Below are 20,633 nucleotides of genomic sequence, written 5' to 3'. Positions count from 1 at the left end.
GCAGACATCTTAACATCTGCTAAACTGGCTGGGATTTCTGGGAGTTGTAGGCCAAAACACCTGGCAAGCCACAGGTTGGGAACTACTGCTATAGAAATATAATCTCTAGGAATTCACTAGGTCCTCCAATGCAACCCTATGGTAACTTCCAGGGAAAGCATACTATAGAATCACCTGGAAAACCTAGCAAATTCCCAGAGAGAGACCATTATTCCTCTGCTGTGGATAAGTGAAGCCATGGATATAAGTTCCATGTTTATAGGGATCTTACAGTATTGATTCCACTTTTCAAAAGCTCCCATAAAATCAAGAAAATTAACAAGCAATAAAACAACACAATAAATATATATATATTTAAAAACAGCAAAACAAAGAAAAGTCACACATAGAAACCAGAACTAACTCTTATAAAAAAAAACTTGGGAAAGCAACAGTTGGCACATGTAAAATAAAGTGAGCACAAAAGCCTTACTTTGAGCTACTGCTTATCCTACTGCCATAAAACAGCTTCTAAGGAAAGCCTCAATTTCCAGAGATATTTATCACAGAACAAGGTTGTAATTTAAGGTCCTCTTACATTACAACCCTTTGCATATTTCCTTGAGAATAAGGTAGCATTTGGAAATTAGTTACACAGCAACATATTGCACTGTCCCAAAAAGCAATGACATTTTCATGGGTGAGGAGAGGACTATGTCCTTCCTTTTAATCCTAGAAATCTCAATGTTTCATTTCCTTTTTTTTTAAGTACAGCTTTCCCTAATCTTTTGTCCACTAGATCATCTGAAATGCAACTTGCATTAGCATGGAAAACTTGGCCTATGGTCAAGGAGGGTGGGAGCTGTACAGTCATCCTTTCACATTTGCTGGGGTTAGGCAAAAGTGAAAAATAAAAATAAATGGCTTTTTTAAAACTTCAGATAATACCTCTCTAGGAATTTCGATATCCTCCAGCATGACACTATGTGAACTTTCACTATGTGAAATTGACCATAGAATCGCATGGAAGACCTACAGTTTGTTTTTAGAGAGGTGTTCTCTGTATGACTCTCTGAGGTCACATTTCAAACACAAGGCTTGCGGGCTGAATCTGGCCCACCATGTCCTTTTATGTGGCCCTCCAGAAGGTGGACTACAACTCCTGTATTCCGTACCATGAGACATCATGTCTAGAGTTGATGGGAGTTGGGATACAGCAGCATCTGAAAGGCTGCAGTTTGTCCTGTTGAGTCAGGAGAGTGGAGTTTTAGATACAAGGCCTGTGGATATAATGCCCTTTAACCTTTCCAACCTCAGGGTGACAAGTGCTGTTGGGTTGCAATCTCCATTATCCACAGTCTGTATAGCAGATAATCAAAAGTGATTATAGTTGTTCAATAACATCTGACAACCCAGACTGGGTAAAAACTAAAGAGCACTAACCAATATGTGTGTGTGTGTGTGTGTGTTTGTATATAGATAGATAGATAGATAGATAGATAGATAGTGTTGACACTATATATGAATGAATTCAACACCCATGGATTCAACAGCCCTTTGAAGGCAACCACAAGGCTGATGTGGCCCTCGATGAACCTCAAGGCTGATGTGGCCCTCGAGTTTGACACCCTTGTTCTATGTCAGGCATATGCAAACTTTGGTCCTCCAGGTGTATTGGACTTCAATTCCCATCATTCCTAACAGTCTCAGGCCCCTTCCTTTTCCCCCTACATCTAGAGGGCCAAAGTTTGCATATGCCTGTTCTACGTCCTCCCAACATGACTCTACAGTCAACATCCAACAAAGTTAATCACAGAGTTATACTGGAGGATGGAGAGAATCCTAGAACATTTTAATCAAATCCGCAAATGTCGGATCCACAAACGTGTAGGGCGACTGTAATTCAGATATCTAAAGGGCACCAGGTTGGGGGAATCTGTCGCAGAGAATAAACCAGCACATCTAACAAGTCCTTTTTTTTTTACATTAGCAAAGTAAAATTTCATGCAATTTGTCTGACTCTTCCTTTCTCCTTCATTTAAAGTGTCATCATCAAAAATAAAAACCCAAATTTTACAAGAACTGTCTTGTCTTATATACACAGTTCGTCAAGTAGTGCAATTGTTGATGTCATTCACAACGGATCAATGCCGATTTCTTGATCCCAGAAGTACAGTAAAAGCCAAACTCTACCTAGTGTTCATAAGACAACTTCTTTCCTTGATTGGCTTTCACTTTGGAAGAGGAGGAAGTGGAATCTTTCTTGAGGATTTTTTTAATAAAAAAAGCTAATAGTTCCACCAGCAGTCATTTTTTAAAAACAAAACTCCCAAAGGCTCTTCTGTCTCCCATCTTTGGCACTGATTGAGAACTAGTCGAGCTGCAGGTCAAATATTTCTTCTTGGTTTACAATTTTCTCCTAAAGGGAAAGAAATACATATTATAATTGCCAGTCACTTCCACAGCATCTCAATATAACATATTCTGTGCAGTCTTTGAAACATTCTTCAGTCAGGCAACAGCCCCTTCAATGTAAAAGGAAATCCTGAAATTGGGACCTCGGGATGCAACCTGCCCTGAGGAATTAGCGTCCTTTACAAATGGCATGACACAAGGGCAGAATCAAATGGGAAGACACTGAATTCTAGAATCTAGGCTAACTCTTTAAAGTTTTCATAATACAGAAAAGGGGAAAGAAACTCTACTCTGGGCAAATCTAGCATGGGGTTCTCTTGACAAGACTGTCCAAAATATTAAAAATTAGCCAGGTATTTTTAATTACAAAAAATGTGAGTCAAGCACTGAAAGGGTTAAATGGGTGCAATAACTCAGCAAAAGCTGCAGTTCAATATAAGCAGGTGTCCCTGTAGCTTAGTAGCCCTCGGTCTGTAAGAGATCTCTGTGGAAGAAGGACCTCAGTGTGTTAGTTCGCCTTAGTGGGAGAAAAGCCTCAGTGTGAGATGGGCCACAGTGTTAGTAGGCTTCAATATGAGAACGCCTCAGTGTGAGAGGAAGCTCCAGTGTGAAGGCTGCTGTGTTTAAAAAGCTAGTGTGGATATAAATATTTTTTGCTAAGTATGGGCTCTTCTTTACAGTATCTATTAGAAATACATAGGGATATTTGAATCTACAAAGAATGTAAATGAGACATGCAGCGGACCTTTTTTTCTTTTTTCCCCCTCTTTTTCTCTCTCTTTCCCCTCTACGTTTCCTACTTTGCTATCTCCCAATTGTTCTCTCACTTTCCATGTATAATAACAAACTTTTTCCCCCTTTTTTTGGAATAATAAAAATCTATTTTTTTTAAAAAAGCTACTGTGTGAAGCTCCTGTGGAAGTTAGTTCAGTGTGAGAAGAGGCTCTGTGAGAGTGAAGCTATTTATCTGCATAAGAAAGAAGCCCAGCATGGAAGCAAAGAAGGAAGTATAAAGAACTTTGTTCATGTTATGGAAACCTAGTTTTTGTAAATAGTTCAACCATATTATTTTGCCATAAAGAAAAGCCTCCTATGTAAGAGATAACATTGGTCTGTGTGTTTTTGTTCTTTTTATCATTTCAGGCTACTGGTGCTGGGTCACGCTGCTATTAATAAGTTACTCTGCTGTACATTTATGAGGAGGGTTTTTTTTGGTTAATAAGTCCACTCACCCAACAAAGATTTGTTCAGAAGAGGCTTGCCCTTGCCTTTCTCTGTGGCTGAAAGAGTGTGACTTGCCCAAGGCCACCCAGGATGTTTCATGTTTGTGTGAGGCTTTGAACCCTAGTCTTCAGAGTCATAACCTTATGCTCAAGTCACAGGATAGATACAAAATGAAGTAGACAGGGCCAGGTGCCATTTTTACCCATTTGGAGATTTCCTCTCCAGCCCCACAGTCCACTCTATGCATGTCTACTCAGAAGTAATATTCCAATGCAATAGGTTCACTACCCAAAAAATCAGAGCTCAATTCTAGCCATGTTTGCACAGGAGAAAATCCCAGTGTAACAACTCCTGCTGTATAAACCAGAGCTCAGTCTCCCACAGATAAATTATTGGTCTTTAAAAAACCTCTTATTCCCAATCACTGATCAGAAATAATAGCAAAACAAGCTCGATGGGGACTTCTTATGTACCACAATTTGGTCTGCAGACTCAAACTTCATCATTCCTGCCATTTAAAGATAACAACTGTAGTTCTGCCCAAGAAAAGACTCCACTGCCACATACCCAGCCACCTTGCTGCTGCAGCCAAGGTATAAACATATCCATATACTGCAAGCTGTAGCCCATGAGGGTGTGTACTGCGTGGCTGTTGATGCCGGCCACTTTCCGTGTCAGCTCCATGGTGAGAGCCAGCTTGGCTAGCTGTGGACTGGGAACGCCAGGCGTGGGACGTGAAGTGAAGGCCTCTGCCAGGCGGGAGAAGCTGCCATATGAGAGGCGGGCAAGGGAGTTGCGTAGAAACGGGTCAGCCTCAATCTGCCAAGGAAAGAAAAGAGTGGAAGGATGTAAGAACTGACATGTGAGCAAATTGTAAATTCAAATCTGGAGGACATCTTAAGCCAAACATGTAATCTAGCAATTTAGAGGAGAACTACATCACCCATTATCCCTCTCCATGAGCTATGCTAATTAGGGCTGATGGAAGCTGCAGCCCAATATATTACATGACGCCACACATTCTCCATTTCCATCCTAGAAAAGGACCACTGCTCCATCAAACAAGTTGGTTAGGAAAGGAAGCAGCCAATCCTGTTTTGTCTGGAAATATCCACTTTGGACAGCTGTGTACAGACATCTGCCTTTTCTACTGTGAAAGTTTGTGACCAGTTATTGTATGTTAAGGATAAAATTAACAAACTGGTGCACATTCAGTGGAGGAAAAACACAATGAAATTATCTGTATATACTTGAGTATAAGCCGACCTGAATATAAGCCAAGGCACATAATTTTACCACAAAAAACTGGGAAAACATAATTGACTCAAGTATAAGCCGAGGGTGAAAAATGCAGCAGCTATTGGTAAATTCAAAATAAAAATAGATACCAAAAAAAGCACATTAATTGAGGCATCACATTAATTGAGACATCTCAAGGGTAAATATTTTTGAATATTTACACAAAACTGTAATTTAAGATAAGACTGTCCAACTCTGATTTAATCATTATTCTAACCTTCTTCAATGTAAATGCGCTTACGGATCCTTCCAATAATAATAATGAGAATAAAATAATAAACGTAATAAAAATAGAGTAAAATAATGGAAATGTAATAATAACAGTAATAATAGAGTAAAATAAAAATGTAATAATAACAATAATAAAGAAAAATAAATGTAATAATAAAAATAGAGTAAAATAATAAATGTAATAACAACAACAATAATGATAATAATACAGTAAAATAATGCAAATGCAATAACAACAACAACAACAATAACAGAGTAAAATAATAAATAACTTTGACTTGAGTAAAAACTGAGGAGGGCTTTTTCAGCCAAAAAAAGTCCTGAAAAACTTGGCTTATACTCAAGTATATACGGTAATCTGCCAATTTTATACTATGAAATGCAGTTCTAAAAGCCATGTGTCTCTTGCCTAAAAAAAAGATTAAGCAGGGAGGCAATACTTGTCTTCTAAACATCTGAGGGTGGTCTTGCAAAAGACAGAGCAAACACATATTCTATTGTACCACAAGGCAAAACAAGAACTAATGGGATGGGACTTTAATGAAGCAACTTTCAGAAAAAAATTCCTAACAGGATGTGAACAAAGAACTAATTCTCAAGTGTGTTTTCTTGTGCGGAGTGTACCACCCATGGAAAAAAAGGGAAATAGAAGGACTGGACAAACCCAAGGTTTCAGAAATCTCAAAGTTATTGGAGGAGAATAGGATTCAAAATAATCCAAGGAAGATTGAGCACACCCAAAGGCCACAGAACACTAATGTTTATTGGCCATAAAAAGCAACACACTAGAAAAGGCTGGAGAGGAAAGGGGATACAATGGAATAGGGCACAACAGGAGCCTTCTAAACTGCATGACTGCAATTGCATACCTTTGCATTGATGTTTCCAGCCTGCTCTTCAAGGACAGCAATCAGTTTCTGGATGATCTGCTCTTTCTGCTTCTCATCCAGTTCCACTGGCACTTCCTGTGAACTGACTGTAAGCAGAGAGAACATGGAAATTCCAAGAGGTCACACATATATAGATGATTAGAAAAGAGATGTAACTACCTCATCACACTAGAGATGTGACCACTTTAAGTCCGGTTTCTCCCTCCTGCAGAATTCTGAGGTTTGTAGCTTAACAAGGCTGTTAAAGGCTCCTTCCTTAACTACAAACTCCAGAATTCTGCAGGAGGCAGAAACCGGATTTAAAGTGGATTCATTCTCTAGTGTGATGAAGCACTAAAATTAGGTAAAATCTACAATAGCCTGAGTTTAGTGTTTTATAGATTGCCACTGATTACACTATATAACACATTTTTTGTTCATGTCATTTCCTACTTGGTTCTATCATAAAAACATGGGAAAAGTTTATTACACTGCAAAACTTTGTTTTTGCAGGACATCCTGCAGCACATTTTGCTATAGTTATTCAATGAATATCTCATAGTCTCTCAACTAATTCAACATAGTTTGTGGCAGCCACAAAATCAAAGTTTTTGGAGTATAATAACTATTTTCAAAGTAAGTACTGCACAATTAAACAGGAAATAACACTTTCAAACCAGGAACAGATTTTAATTTTCAAATTTTGTTACATAGTATTATTTAAAAGGTAAAAGTTTCCCCTGACATTATTAAGTCTAGTTGTGTCCGACTCTTGGGGTGGGGGTGCTCATCTCCATTTCTAAGCCAAAGAGTCGGTGTTGTCCCACATGACTGCATGGAGCACTGTTACCATCTATCCAAATTTGCATGTTTTCAAACTGCTAAGTCGGCAGAAGCTGGGGCTAACAGTGGGAGCTCACTCCACTCCCCAGATTCAAACCACTGACCTTTTGGTCAGCAAGTTCAGTAGCTCAGCCATTTAATAATAATAATGATAATAATAATAAACAAATAATTATTAAGTAATAAACAAAGTATGGATCATCGATGTTTCAATTCTGGGTGACAGCAGGATTGAAGACAAACAACTGGAAAAGCTGATACGATATGAAGATTTAAAGATCGAACTGCAAATACTCTGGCACAAGCCAGAAAAGGTGGTCCCAGTAGTGATCGGCACACTGGGTGCAGTGCCTAAAGACCTTGGCCTGCAGTTAAACACAATCGGCGCTGACAAAATTACCATCTGACAGCTGCAGAAGGCCACCTTACTGGGATCTGCACACATTATTTGCCGATGCATCACACAGTCCTAGACACATGGGAAGTGTCCAACATGTGATCCAATACAACAGCCAGCAGAGTATCTGGTGAGGACTTATCTTGTTGTGTTTTAAATAATAATAATAATAATAATAATAATAATAATAGTTTATTTGTACCCTGGCACCACCTCCCTGAAAGGACTCAGGCAGCTAACATTAAGTACTCAAGGTCCTACACATAAAATAGAATTACATATCATCAAAACAATACACAATTTGACTGGATACAAACAATGAATAACCTCAATCGATACAATTAAAAATTTTAAAAAATCTAAAACACAGTCATACTTGTGGGTCATTGGGTTTCTTCAAACACAAACTAAAGTGCCAAATAACAACCTGCTGCGCACCAGGGGGACGTTCAGTATTATCTACTGAAGCCCATTTCCTTACCTGCTGGCACCTAATTTTGGACAGCGATATCTACTCTTGTTGCTTTTGGACAGCATGTCACACAACACACGCCCACTAGGGGCCATACTGTGTTAAGAGCAAGAAGAGAATTTGTCAATCCTAATCCCAGATCTTTCAAAAATTACTTTAAACTACAATTTCCAAATTCCCTCATCTGGCATGACCACCTGCCATATTGGCTGAAGAATTTTGGCAGGAAAAAAGTAATTTTTCCACACTCTGGTTCAAGCAATAAGAAGGGATGAGGATGCTTTCACTTTCTGTTCACCTTTTTGACAGGATGAGAAAGACGCATAGCAAATAAATACAACCAGTACCTGGTGTGCTGGATCGTGTGTCTGTGGCAAGCGAGTTGAGCTGCTGTTTGGAAAGAGGCCAGGTTTTTGGTTTCACAGGGCTGATCGACTGTTGCTGTTTCACCAAGTGGTCTAGTTTCTGGGCCACCAGTGTGTAAAATTCAGCACCTTCAGCATTAGGATCTGGAATGAAGAACAGAAAGTGTGTAAAATCAAAAAAGTACAAAACAAAACTGGGACTAGTGAGATATTCATTGCAAAACCATATAGCAGAAGTTAATTGATTCTGCACTCAGATAACACTTGCGCCATGTTCTGTTGGTGAAAAATATGCTAACTTTGGAGTTACACAAAACACTTCAAAAGGTAAGGAAAGGCAAGCAAAGAGAAAAGAACCACCTTGCTTTTATTGTTTCCATCTTCCTATATTTTGAATTGACACTCTGTAAACAATTGTTCTCTAAGAATTCACTGTTTGATTAAGACTTCTAGGTGGGTAATATTTTGCTAATAGAAGCAGATCCTATACAAAAGTATTGCTTTTTATGTTCCACACTCTCTATATTCCCAGAATAACGATCAGAATCTGTTTGGAAAGAGGAGTTAGAGAAATCTTTGGTTTGTGCATTTGTTTTTCTTTAGAGCAGGATTAGCAAAGTACAGATCTCCATTTGTTGGACTGAAACTCCCAGAATTCCTCACAATTTGCTCGACTGGTTAGAGCTAATGAGAATTGCAGTCCAGCAACGGATGAATGGCCATACTTTGGCCATGCTGACTTAAGAGAACAAGTTGATTTTTTTTGTGTGTATGTCAGGAGCGACTTGAGAAATTGCAAGTTGCTTCTGGTGTGAGAGAATTGGCCATGTGCAAGGATGTTGTCCAGGGGATGTCCGGATGTTTTAATGTTTTTTCCCATCCTTGTGGGAGGCTTTTCTCATGTCCCTGCATGAGGAGCTGGAGCTGACAGAGGGAGTTCATCCACGCTCTCCTCTGACCTGTCGTTTTTCAGTCCTGCTGGCACAAGGGTTTAACCAATTGTGCCACGTCAAATAAGCGATCACAGCTAGACTGGAGTCTCGGGAGTTCATGATTACAGTTTCAAACAGTTTAACACAGCCTTACTCAGAATAATACCCTCAAAAGGGGTTGAACTACAATCCCCATCATCCACCATCTCCACCGGACTGGGTAAGAAATGTACTCTAATACATTTGGAAACATCACGTTGGAGAAGAGTGGTTAGAGAAGTGGTTCTCAACCTGTGGGTCTCCAGATGTTTTGGCCTTCTACTCACAGAAATCCTAACAGCTGGTAAACTCACTAGGATTTCTGGGAGTTGTAAGCCAAAACACCTGGGGACCCACAGGTTGAGAATCACTGGGCTAGAGGGTGAGATTAGTGGGTCACAACTGGTATGGCACACAATAATAAAACATAATAATAATAATAATAATAATAATAATAATAATAATTTATATTCCGCTCTATCTCCCCAAAGAGACCCCAAATGCTGGACAAGGATTAGAAACACATGGGTTAAAAATGTTAGGGGAAACTACCCAAAAATAAAGAAGAGCATCCAAAATACAAACAGGATACTAAAAGTTAAGCATTTAGCTCATTACTGAGCAGAGCGTGAAATGCCATATGATTGGCTGTAAAAAATTCAGATGGCAAAGATGCAGAGAACAATCTTAAAAATCACAAAAGGTTTATTTACAATAATAAGAAATAATTGTATTTCTTAATAATCAAGAACTGGGTCTGAACTACTCTAACATTGTGTTGATGTGAGTACTGTGCGTTGTTTGCATTCTCTGATGAACCTCCTTTGGAGTGACACCTTCTGCTGTCAAAAATTGTTGCTTGAGTCGCATTGACCTACCATCTGTCCAGGTTCCATACTTCGCACTTTAACAACACAACCGTTCAATGCCAAGGCTTCCCGCCAAAATGGAACTGTAGAGGAGAGTCTACTGAACAAGCCAGTACCTGCCACATACCAGTACTGCCATCTGTTGAGGAGTTACGAAGGTGGAGGCATTACTTTTCATTCAACCCTCATATTTCAATCTAAATTGTTTGGCAAGGTGAAGAATCACATGCTATCTTAAGCCCTCTGGAGAGAAAGTGGCACAGCCAGGTGGTAATAAGGAAGGAACATACAACGCTGAGTAATTCAACCACTTATAAAAACTGCACCTGAACCTTGACAGCAAAGCAACCATTTACTTACGGGATTGCCTTGGGCTTTCCAGCAGAGGTAATAAAGCAATACAGCAACCAACAATACTATGCCTGTAGGCAGAGAAACCAAAACCCTTGACCAGGGTGGACTTTGGCAAGATAAAAAAACACTGTGCAACACCTACTCAAGGGGTGAAGAAAAGCATACTGTACAATAACTCACTCCACCCATTTTGTGTAAAAAAATTATCACTGGGTGAGGCACGAGAGTCGTGAAAGCCTCACAAGGAAGTATGGAGGCACCTGGGCCTGTGAACATGGTATTGGCCTCATCTCTGGCATTTCCTTACCAGCTGCCTGGGCTCCCTGTTGCTCCACTGGTTGACCTCCACAATAGCAGTGGACAAGAGGCAAAGTGTTTGGGCGCTGGGGGGGAGCAGGGCCGTTCGCAGACTCCCCCGAAGTGGATCCTTTCTTCTTCAGGAGATTCTTGAAGGAGAAGCGTTTCTGGCGGGCCTTCTCCCCGGTTTCTCCCCCTGCCTTGGGCCGCTTTAAGGGGTCCTTCGAGGGAGACGGGGTGTCCGGGGTTTTCTGCGGACTGGGTCGACGCCGCAAGAAACGCTTGAAACTGGTGCTGAAGCCATGCTTCTTCTCCTCCGCACGGTTAATTTCCTCATGGACAGTGGTCCAGGTTGGACAGTTCGGGGCATGCTCAGTTGGAGATCTGCAGTAACAAGGAGGCACAAAGAACAGTGATTTTAAAAAGTTGCAAAAGTTTCCTTTTTGGACTACCACTTCCATAATACCCCACTTATCATGCTGGCTGAACACTTCTTGGAGGTTGTAGTACAAAAAGTATCTTTTTAAAATTGTGAATGTGGCTTTTTGATTCAATTGTCCAGTCTTTAACACAAATATGCATCAAAAACATACCTCGATAAAGAAAATAGACAGAAACTGTAAGGTAAAGGTAAAGGCTTCCCCTGACATTAAGTCTAGTCATGTCCAATTCTGAGGGGTGGTGCTCATCTCCATTTCTAAGCCAAAGAGCTGGCGTTGTGCGTAGACTCCTCCAAGGTCATGTGGTTGGCATGACTGCATGGAGTGCCGGTACTTTCCTGCAAAAGCGGTACCTATTCATCTACTCACATTTGCATGTTTTCAAATTGCTAGGTTGGCAGAAGCTGGGCCTAACAGCAGGAGCTCACTCCGCTCCCCGGATTCAAACTGCCAACCTGAACCCAGCTATGATCCCTTTATCTCTGCCATATTGTTTTATGATTTTCTTTATTACTGTGTTTGTTTTATTATTTTATTCGAATGATTTTAATTGTGTCTCTGTTTTTATCCTCCGTAAATTACCTGCTTCCCTCTTTTATCTCGCCAGACTTTTTAATTTGTTTTAATCAGTTTGTCTTCTTGATTACTACATGTTGCCCGCCCATTATTATTGTGCCTGTGCATATTTTTTTTATTTTTCATATTGTTATTTATTCATGTGTTTTATTTAACTATGATGTTATTGTTTATTGTTCACGTTTTCAGTTTGTGTTTTTGGTTTTCTTTATTGTAATTGTCATTTGGGCTTGGCCTCATGTAATGCCGCTCCGAGTCCCCATTGGGGAGATGGTGACGGGGTAACAAATAAAGATTATTATTATTATTATTATTATTATTATTATTATTATTATCTGTAATTTTTGGGCTTGTCCCTTGTAAGCTGTCCAGAGTCCCCTTGGGGAGATAGTGGCAGGGTATAAAAATAAAGGTAATATTATTATTATTATTATTATTATTATTATTATTATTACATTTCGGTCAGCAAGTTCAGCAGCTCAGCGGTTTAATCCACTGCGCCACCAGGGGGCTCATAGAGACTGTACATCACATAAAAAGTAGGAGAGCTAGTTAAGATGAACATACTGATAATGGTGACTAAGGAGAAATCCCTGACCAACTTGAAGAAAGATTGGAACTTATTTATCATTTTCTATAGCACAGATGGGGTAAACTTCATCTATTGAAACTATGATTTACAGACGTGTTATGAACAGTAGAAGTATGGATATTTAGTGTTATCTACAGGAAGTAGGAAAACAAAGAGTAAAGATCAACAGTCCCAGTATTTGTGTGACTAATATGTATTTATTAGTTTAGTTATGTTTTATGTTGGGGTGATTGTCTTAGATTTAGTTGAGTTAAATGTATTAATTTTAGTTTTACATATTGCAAAAATTGCTTTGTGTCTTCTCTTTCTGAATAAAAATTAATTTTTAAAAAAGTAGAGCAATAAGAACAACGGGAGTGGAAAGAAACATTTACAATTAAATTTGGTATTTGTTTTTTCTTTAACAGTAGTGAAAAGAAAGCAATATCTACTTACTTTACCTACTATTAGAAAGGAAAAAAAAACATTAAGGCAAAGATGGCCTTGAGTGAACCCCACTAAAAAAAGGCATTTTATAGGGCGCCACTGCCATAACTGCCTTGATTCAAATCACCACTTGTTTTACCTTGCAAATCAGGGGATTCAGGGAAATAGCATTTTCGAAAATATTCTCAAATTTAAGCCCATCGTTGCCCAAAGATCATAAACTCCATTTCCCAATTACCTTTCCTTTCAAGTATAAATGGCTAGCCTCTTTATTTTCCCCAAAGAGAAGCCAGAAGAACGCTCTTGGAGCACTCCCTTGCAGTTTACTTTGCGTTACATTTCTTCTAAAGTAAAGGTAAAGGCTTTCCCTTGTCATTTAGTCGTGTCCAACTCTAGGGGGTGGAGCTCATCATTTCTAAGCCTAAAAGCCAGCATTGTCCATAGACACCTCCAAGGTGATGTGGTCGGCATGACTGCATGGAGTGTCATTACCTTCCAGCAAAAGCGGTACCTATTGATCTACTCACATTTACATGGTTTTGAACTGCTAGGTTGGCAGAAGCTGGGGCTAACAGCGGGGGCTCATCCCATTACTGGGATTCGAACTGCCGATCTTTTGGTCAGCAAGTTTAGCAGCTCAGCAGTTTAACCCATAGCGCCACCCGGGAGTCCATTTCTTCTACAGAACCTAAAATCCCAGTTCAGAAACTTACATTTCAGGATTGTCTTTCCTGCAAAACTAGGATTCCTGTCCAAAACCAACCATTCACTTTCCTGCATTTCATTTCCTTTTCAGGAGAGACAGAATATAATTCAACCAATTACTGACCTATATATATAACTTTGAGGGTCATGGTAGCTCCGGCCCACATGGCCTGGGGCTCTCCCGTTGAGTGCAGCCCTTTGCAGGAACGCTTCCAGTACCAGGCGTGTTTCCTCTTTCACGGATTTCTTGTCGGGTAAAGGGCTCTTGGCCATGAAGAAGATGCTGACACTCAACAACAGGAGAAAAATGTATTGCGTTCAGATGTATCATCACCCCTGGAAGGAAGAAAATGAAACAGAGCACACAATAAGAATTATTGCTATTATAGAATCACTCTTTTCCCCATCATTCCTTCTTCATTCTTTGAGCAACTGAAGGCCACACATATATGCTGCTTTACACTAAAGGGCTTTTCAGCCATTGCCCGCCCAACCAGCTGGCAAGAATCATATGATTCCAGAAGCCATTCAGAACAGCTGCCTACCAAAGACAAGGCTCCCTCTTCATCAACACAAACTAGCACCATCCAAACTCACACAGTCGAGGCCCAATTTGTGCCACAGAGAACACTGTGGAGCAGAAAGTAACACATGGTAACAAAATTCTAAAAAAATTATCTTTCAAAGTGTTATTCCCATTTAATTGTACGGTACATAATAATAATAATAATAATAATAATAATAATAATAATAATAATAATAATAATGGTGATGATGATGTGGGACTTTCGAATCCAGGCTGAACACAATACACCAGATATCATGATTGTGGAAAAGAAAAAAGTCTGGAATATTGATGTCGCCATACCAGGTGACAGTCGCATTGAGGAAAAACAACAGGAAAAACTCAGCCGCTATCAAGACCTCAAAATTGAACTGCAAAGGCTCTGGCATAAACCAGTACAGGTGGTTCCAGTGGTCATTGACGCACTGGGTGTCGTGCCAAAAGATCTCAGCCGGCATTTGGAAACAATAAACACCAACAAACTCACGATCTGTCAACTGCAAAAGGCCACCTTACTTGGATCTGCGCTCATCATTCGAAAATACATCATACAGTCCTAGACGCTTGGGAAGTGTTCAACTTGAGATTTTGTGATACGAAATCCAGCATATAGGTCTCGTTTGCTGTGACATACTGTGCTTTTGTGTCAATAATAATAATAATAATAATAATAATAATAAACTTTATTTATACCCCACCACCATCTCCCCCAACGGGGACTCGGGGCGGCTTACTTACTTACTTTGAAAGTGATTGTTCGAACCTAGAGTTCGAAAACATGCAAATGTGAATAGATCAATAAGTACTGCTCTGGCAGGAAGGTAACAGCGCTCCATGCAGTCAAGCCGAACACATGACCTTGGAGATGCCTATGGACAATACCGGCTCTCTGGCTTAGAAATGGTGATGAGCACCACCCCTCAGAGTCGGACACAACTAGATTTAATGTTAAAGGGAAACCTTTACCTTTTACCCTATTTATTTATCATATCAGAAGCAAAACGAGGGTACAGTTGCGATGTATTACAAAAAACACAGAGTTTAAATACTTGGCATTATACTAAATGTCCTTTGACCAGTAGCTGGCCACTTGGAGTACCTCTGGTGTTGCTGTAAGAAGGTCCTCCATTGTGCATGTGGATGGCTCAAACTGCATTGTAATAGGTAGTCTGTGGTTTGCCCTTCTCCCCACTCCCTAAACTACTGGGAAAGAGGGGAGTGAAGCAGATTGGCTGCTGCTAGGAGACTTGTTTACGCGGGAAATGAAGTGAGAAAGGAAAAAGAAGGGAAAGGAAAGAAGTAAGGGAGAGGGGAAGGAATTAAAAGGAAGGAAGGAAGAGAAAAGGAACAAGAGAAGGAAAGAAAAAAGTAGAAAGGGAAGGTGTGTACTTATGAAAGCACTAGCCGTCCTATGCCACGTGTTGCTATGGCCCAGTTTGTGTATATGTGTGTGTGTGTGTGTATACATGTGGATTTGTGCATGCATTGTAATTTTTTTTTTAATTTTTAGCTTTTTAAGTCCCTTCTACTGTGTTTTTCAGTATTTTTATGTGTGACAGTCACTCGTTGGCCTGATTGTGTCCAAATTTAGTGTCAATTGGTCCAGTAGTTTTTGAGTTATGTTAATCCCACAAACAAACATTACATTTTTATTTATATAGATGAGAAGAAGGAAAGAAATAAAAGTGGGGTGGGGAAGTGTATGGAGGAAACAGAGGAAGAACAGAAAGAGCCACAACAAAAACGCATTAGCCAGGCAACACTGGTATACAGTGTTCCCTCACTTATTGCGGGTGTTACATTCCAGAACGACTCGTGAAAAGTGAAAATCCGTAAAGTAGAGATGCTATATATGTATATCACATTCTGAGGGTGAGGTAGAAGCGAGGAGAGATTTAAAAGTACCACGCACCTCTTTTTTTTGCTAGCTATCTCTGCTTTAGTTGCAATCTCTCTTGATTGACTGCCTCTCTCTCGAGAGAGAGAGAGAAGGGTGAAACTCCCTTCCACACTCCATTGTTGCCAGAAGGCGGGATTAGAACGCTGCTCTGGGCAACAGAAACCATTCATAAATTGGGAGGCAAAAACCCGTGAAACAGCAAGTACGTGAAAAACGAACTGCGAAGTAGTGAGAGAACACTGTAATTGGTAGTATATGCCAGTCAAGTTCTGAGCACAATTCAAATTGTTGGTCTTGGCCTATAAAGCCCTATAAGGCTCCGGCCCAGCTTACTTGTCCAAACATATCTCCCTCTACGTTCCACCCCATAGTTTAAGATCCACCGGGGAGGCCCTGCTCTCGGTCCCACCAGCCTCGCAAATGCGTCTGGTGGGGATGAGGAACAGGGCCTTTTCGGTGGTGACCCCTCACTTGTGGAATTCGCTCCCCAGCGAGATTAGATCAGCGTCCTCCTTCCTTTCCTTCAGGAAACAATTAAAATCGTGGTTTCAGAACCAGGCTTTTGGCTAGCAGGCACAACGGCACTTTGGACACTGAACTGGACCATATGATTGTTATGATAATGCAAATGGCCACATGACTGTATAAGTAATGTTATTGTTTTTAATCTATTGTGTATTTATGGTTTTATATTGTGATATTGCGGCATCGAATTGTTGCCAGTGTCAGTCGCTCGGAGTCCCCCCCCCCCCTCAGTTGTTGAGAAGGGCGAGGTAAACATGTTGCAAATATTTAAATTTACATAATAATAAAATCCAGGTAAATACGTTATTTGTGCCGCAAAAATGGCAAACCTTTACAGTAACAAAACCAACACATTTTACAAAGATCAGGAAATAACATACAGGTAAAAATGGCATACAGATAAAAACAGGTGAAACAGAAATACATGGCTATAGCCCAGGTATGGGCAAACTTGGGCCCTCCAGGTGTTTTGGACTTCAACTCCCACAATTCCTAACAGCCTACCGGCTGTTAGGAATTGTGGGAGTTGAAGTCCAAAACACCTGGAGGGCCCAAGTTTGCCCATACCTGGGCTATATCCCCTGGATTACTACTTTCACCCTTTTTTACTCTCTCTATATTTTCCCATTCATTTACTTTTCCAAGGATGTCTCCCTCTAACTCCAAAAAACTCACCCTTTTGGGGATGATGAATGGATGAAATTAGATTCCCATCATTTTACAGACCAGTCTTCACTCTCCTCTTTCAATCCTAGTTAGTCCCCAACCAGGAAAGAATCACAGCGACTCACCTGAAACTTTTAAAACTCCTCCAAAGAAATTCGAAACTCCAATGTCACGTCTGCGCATGCGTCACTCACTCTCTGCTGCCGGCGGCAGTTTCATTTCCTCCTTCGTCGGAGGGGGAATAAAGGGGCGTGGCTTCGATTAGGCCCCGCCCCTGTGTTATTAAACTGGATCAACCCTATTGAAAGAATGCAGATTGACACTTCTTTTGCCCAATGAGAAGGGATTGTGTGAGTTATAGTTTTACAAGATCTTTATTTTGCCATAGAGGCAAATAAATATATTGTATACACATATAATATTAATACTAATAATACTAATACTAATAATAATACAATATAATAATTATATATTTAATATTACATGTATTATTACTAATAATGTTACAGTATACTGGTATAGTTGTTGTTGTTGTTGTTCATTCGTTCAGTCGTCTCCGACTCTTCGTGACCTCATGGACCAGCCTACGCCAGATCTCCCTGTCGGCCGTTACCACCCCCAGCTCCCTCAAGGTCAGTCCAGTCACTTCAAGGATGCCATCCATCCATCTTGCCCTTGGTCGGCCCCTCTTCCTTTTGCCTTCCACTTTCCCCAGCATCATTGTCTTCTCTAGGCTTTCCTGTCTCCTCATGATGTGGCCAAAGTACTTCAACTTTGTCTCTAGTATCTTTCCCTCCAGTGAGCAGTCAGGCTTTATTTCCTGGAGGATGAACTGGTTGGATCTTCTCGCAGTCCAAGGGACTCTCAGCACTTTCCTCCAACACCACAGCTCAAAAGCATCGATCTTCCTTCGCTCAGCCTTCCCTAAGGTCCAGCTCTCACATCCGTAGGTTACTACAGGGAATACCATGGCTTTGAGTAGGCGGATCTTTGTTGCCAGTCTGATGTCTCTACTCTTCACTATTTTATCGAGACTGAACATTGCTCTCCTCCCAAGAAGTAAGCGTCTTCTGATTTCCTGGCTACAGTCTGCGTCTGCAGTAATCTTTGCACCTAGAAATACAAAGTCTGTCACGGCCTCCACGGTACTGGTATAGTACAATATGGGAATGTATGTTACTAATATTGTGCTAAGCTAATAATATAATATATTGTATTTACATATAACTTGTAAGCAGCTCTGATTATAATATTATACTATTATATATATAATATTATAATTATAAGAATTACATATATAATATATAAAAATAGATTATAATATATTATTATAATATTATATATTTAATATTATAATTATAATAATTCTATATTTAATATTACATGTAATATTACTAATAATATTACAGTGTACTGGTATAGTACAATATGGGAATGTATGTTACTAATATTGCACTATGCTAATAATATAATATAATATATTGTATTTACATATAACTTGTAAGCCACTCTGATTATAATATTATAATATTATATATTTAATATTATAAGCAAAATAGTCAGTGCAATGAATGTAATGAACATAGGAATGGAACAATGGATAACGGATCTGGATCATGTTTTTAGTGATGAGACGCTAGTGAATGGCTATTGGTGTTAATTGTATACTGTTGTTAATTGTATACTTTTCTATAATATGTTATGATGTTAACTGTTTTTTATACCGTGTGATGGTAGCATTGAATTTTTGCTGTTTTTGTTGTTAACCGTTGTGAGTCGCCTAAGGGCTGAGAACAGCGGTATACAAATAATATATATATATATATATATATATTACATGTAATATTACTAATAATGTTACTGGTATAGTACAATAGAGGCAAATTAATATATTGTACAATATAAATTAATATATAGTACAATAAATTAATATATAGTACAATAGAGGTAAATTAATAAATTGTATACACATATAATACTGATACTGATATTAATAATATATTATAATTATAATAATTATATATTTAATATTATAATTTTATATATTTAACATTATAATTATAATAATTATATATTTAATATTACATGTAATATTACTAATAATGTTACTGGTATAGTACAATAGAGGCAAATTAATATATTGTACAATATAAATTAATATATAGTACAATAAATTAATATATAGTACAATAGAGGCAAATTAATATATTGTATACAACATATAATATTGATACTAATACTAATAATATTAATATATTATAATTATATATTTAATATTATAATATTATATATTTAATATTATAATTATAATTATTATATATTTAATATTACATGTTATATTACTAATAATGTTACAGTATACTGGTATAGTACAATATGGGAATGTATGTTAATAATATTGTTCTATGCTAATAATATAATATATTGTATTTACATATAACTTGTAAGCCGCTCTGAGTTCCCTTTGGGGTGAGAAGGGCGGCATATAAATGTCAGAAAATAAATAAATAACCTGCAACCCCCATGATTCCATACCATTAAGCCAAGTGGTGTCAAGCTGCATTAATTCCACAATGTAGATGCACTCAAGGGCAGTGTGAAGCTGAGCATTCATGGGCCACTTCCTCCAAATGCAGTGTTTTTCAAACACTGGTCTTCCCAATGTTTTGGACTTCATCCCCCAGAATTCCTAGCCCTTGGCCAAGCTGGCTGGGGCTTATGGGAGTTGAAGTCCAAAAAAACAAACACCTAGAGACCTAGAAAGTGGGGGTCAATGGCACAAAGGTCTCTGATGTCCTCTGATCTTGGCAGCTAAGCAGGGTCAGCCCTGGTTAGTATTTGGATAGGAGACAGCCAACAACACCGTGTAGGATATAGTTCAGGCTCCTTCTACATTGCCATATAAAATCCAGATTATCTTTGAACTGGATTATATAGCAGTGTAGAAAGGACCTTAGGGGCTATCACTTTGGATGCATCTGCACTGTAGAATTTAATGCAGCTTGACACCACTTTAACCATTATGGCTAAATGCATCCTTATCCTGGGAGTTGTGTATTTTGGTGATCTCTGACCCCATCTATACTGCCATATAATGCACTTTTAAAGATTATCTGACAGTGTGGACTAATATAATCCAGGTTAAAGCAGAAAACCTGGAATCAGATCCTGGGATACAGGGCCTGTCTAGAAGGGCCCTGGCAGTAAAATGCAGTTCCAAACTGCATTATATCCCAATGGTGCCCAAACCGCTGTCGTTGGTCTTTAAGGGGGTGCATCCACACTGTTGACTTAATTCAGTTTGACTACTACTATGGCGAATACAGCGAGTTGGAGTTTTCCCAAGGGCTTTAGACCTCCCTCTGCCAAAGAGTGCCAATGCCCCGCCAAACTACAACTCCCAGGGTGCATCCACACTGTTGACTTAATTCAGTTTGATACCGCTGGAGCTGCTATGGCGAATCCAAGGAGATGTCGTTCCCCAAAGGCCTTTAGACTATCACCCTTCCTTCTGCCAAAGAGTGCCAATACCTCGCCAAACTACAACTCCCAGGGTGCATCCACACTATTGACTTAATTCAGTTTGACACCGCTTGAACTGCTATGGAGAATCCAGCGAGTTGGAGTTTTCCAAAGGCCTTTAGACCTCTCTG

General features: G+C 39.3%; 1 protein-coding gene across 2 annotated transcripts; it reads right to left on the bottom strand.

The window, feature by feature from the left end:
- Positions 1 to 410: 410 nt before the first annotated feature.
- On the bottom strand, positions 411 to 17,383 carry BCL2L12 (BCL2 like 12). 2 transcript variants are annotated; one of them, XM_060783127.2, is made up of 7 exons: positions 17,106 to 17,383; positions 13,449 to 13,660; positions 10,596 to 10,969; positions 8,077 to 8,238; positions 6,018 to 6,124; positions 4,186 to 4,437; positions 411 to 2,398 (listed from the first exon to the last, which is right to left on the bottom strand). In XM_060783127.2, the coding sequence occupies exons 2-7, from the start codon at positions 13,595 to 13,597 to the stop codon at positions 2,351 to 2,353; spliced, it is 1,092 nt and encodes a 363-aa protein (XP_060639110.2). In that variant the 5' UTR covers positions 13,598 to 13,660; positions 17,106 to 17,383; the 3' UTR covers positions 411 to 2,350. The 2 variants fall into 2 exon arrangements, with proteins under 2 accessions (XP_060639110.2, XP_060639109.2); XM_060783126.2 differs by lacking the exon at positions 17,106 to 17,383 and adding an exon at positions 16,990 to 17,095.
- Between the last annotated feature and the right edge of the window lie 3,250 nt (positions 17,384 to 20,633).

The sequence above is a fragment of the Anolis sagrei genome, chromosome 6, assembly GCF_037176765.1.
Source record: "Anolis sagrei isolate rAnoSag1 chromosome 6, rAnoSag1.mat, whole genome shotgun sequence".
NCBI classification, from domain to species: Eukaryota; Metazoa; Chordata; class Lepidosauria; order Squamata; family Dactyloidae; genus Anolis; species Anolis sagrei.
Note: the sequence above shows the minus strand (reverse complement) of the source record. Positions and strands in the feature narration are given on the sequence as shown.

Bases quoted from the DNA above. Each gene is read 5' to 3' on its own strand.
- BCL2L12 (XM_060783127.2), bottom strand. From the start codon at position 13,597: ATGGCCAAGAGCCCTTTACCCGACAAGAAATCCGTGAAAGAGGAAACA. The intron at 10,970-13,448 runs GTCAGTAATTGG...TTGTTACTGCAG, and splicing joins CCTCAAAGTTATATATATAG to ATCTCCAACTGAGCATGCCC. The intron at 4,438-6,017 runs GTATGCAATTGC...TTTCCTTGGCAG, and splicing joins CTGGAAACATCAATGCAAAG to ATTGAGGCTGACCCGTTTCT.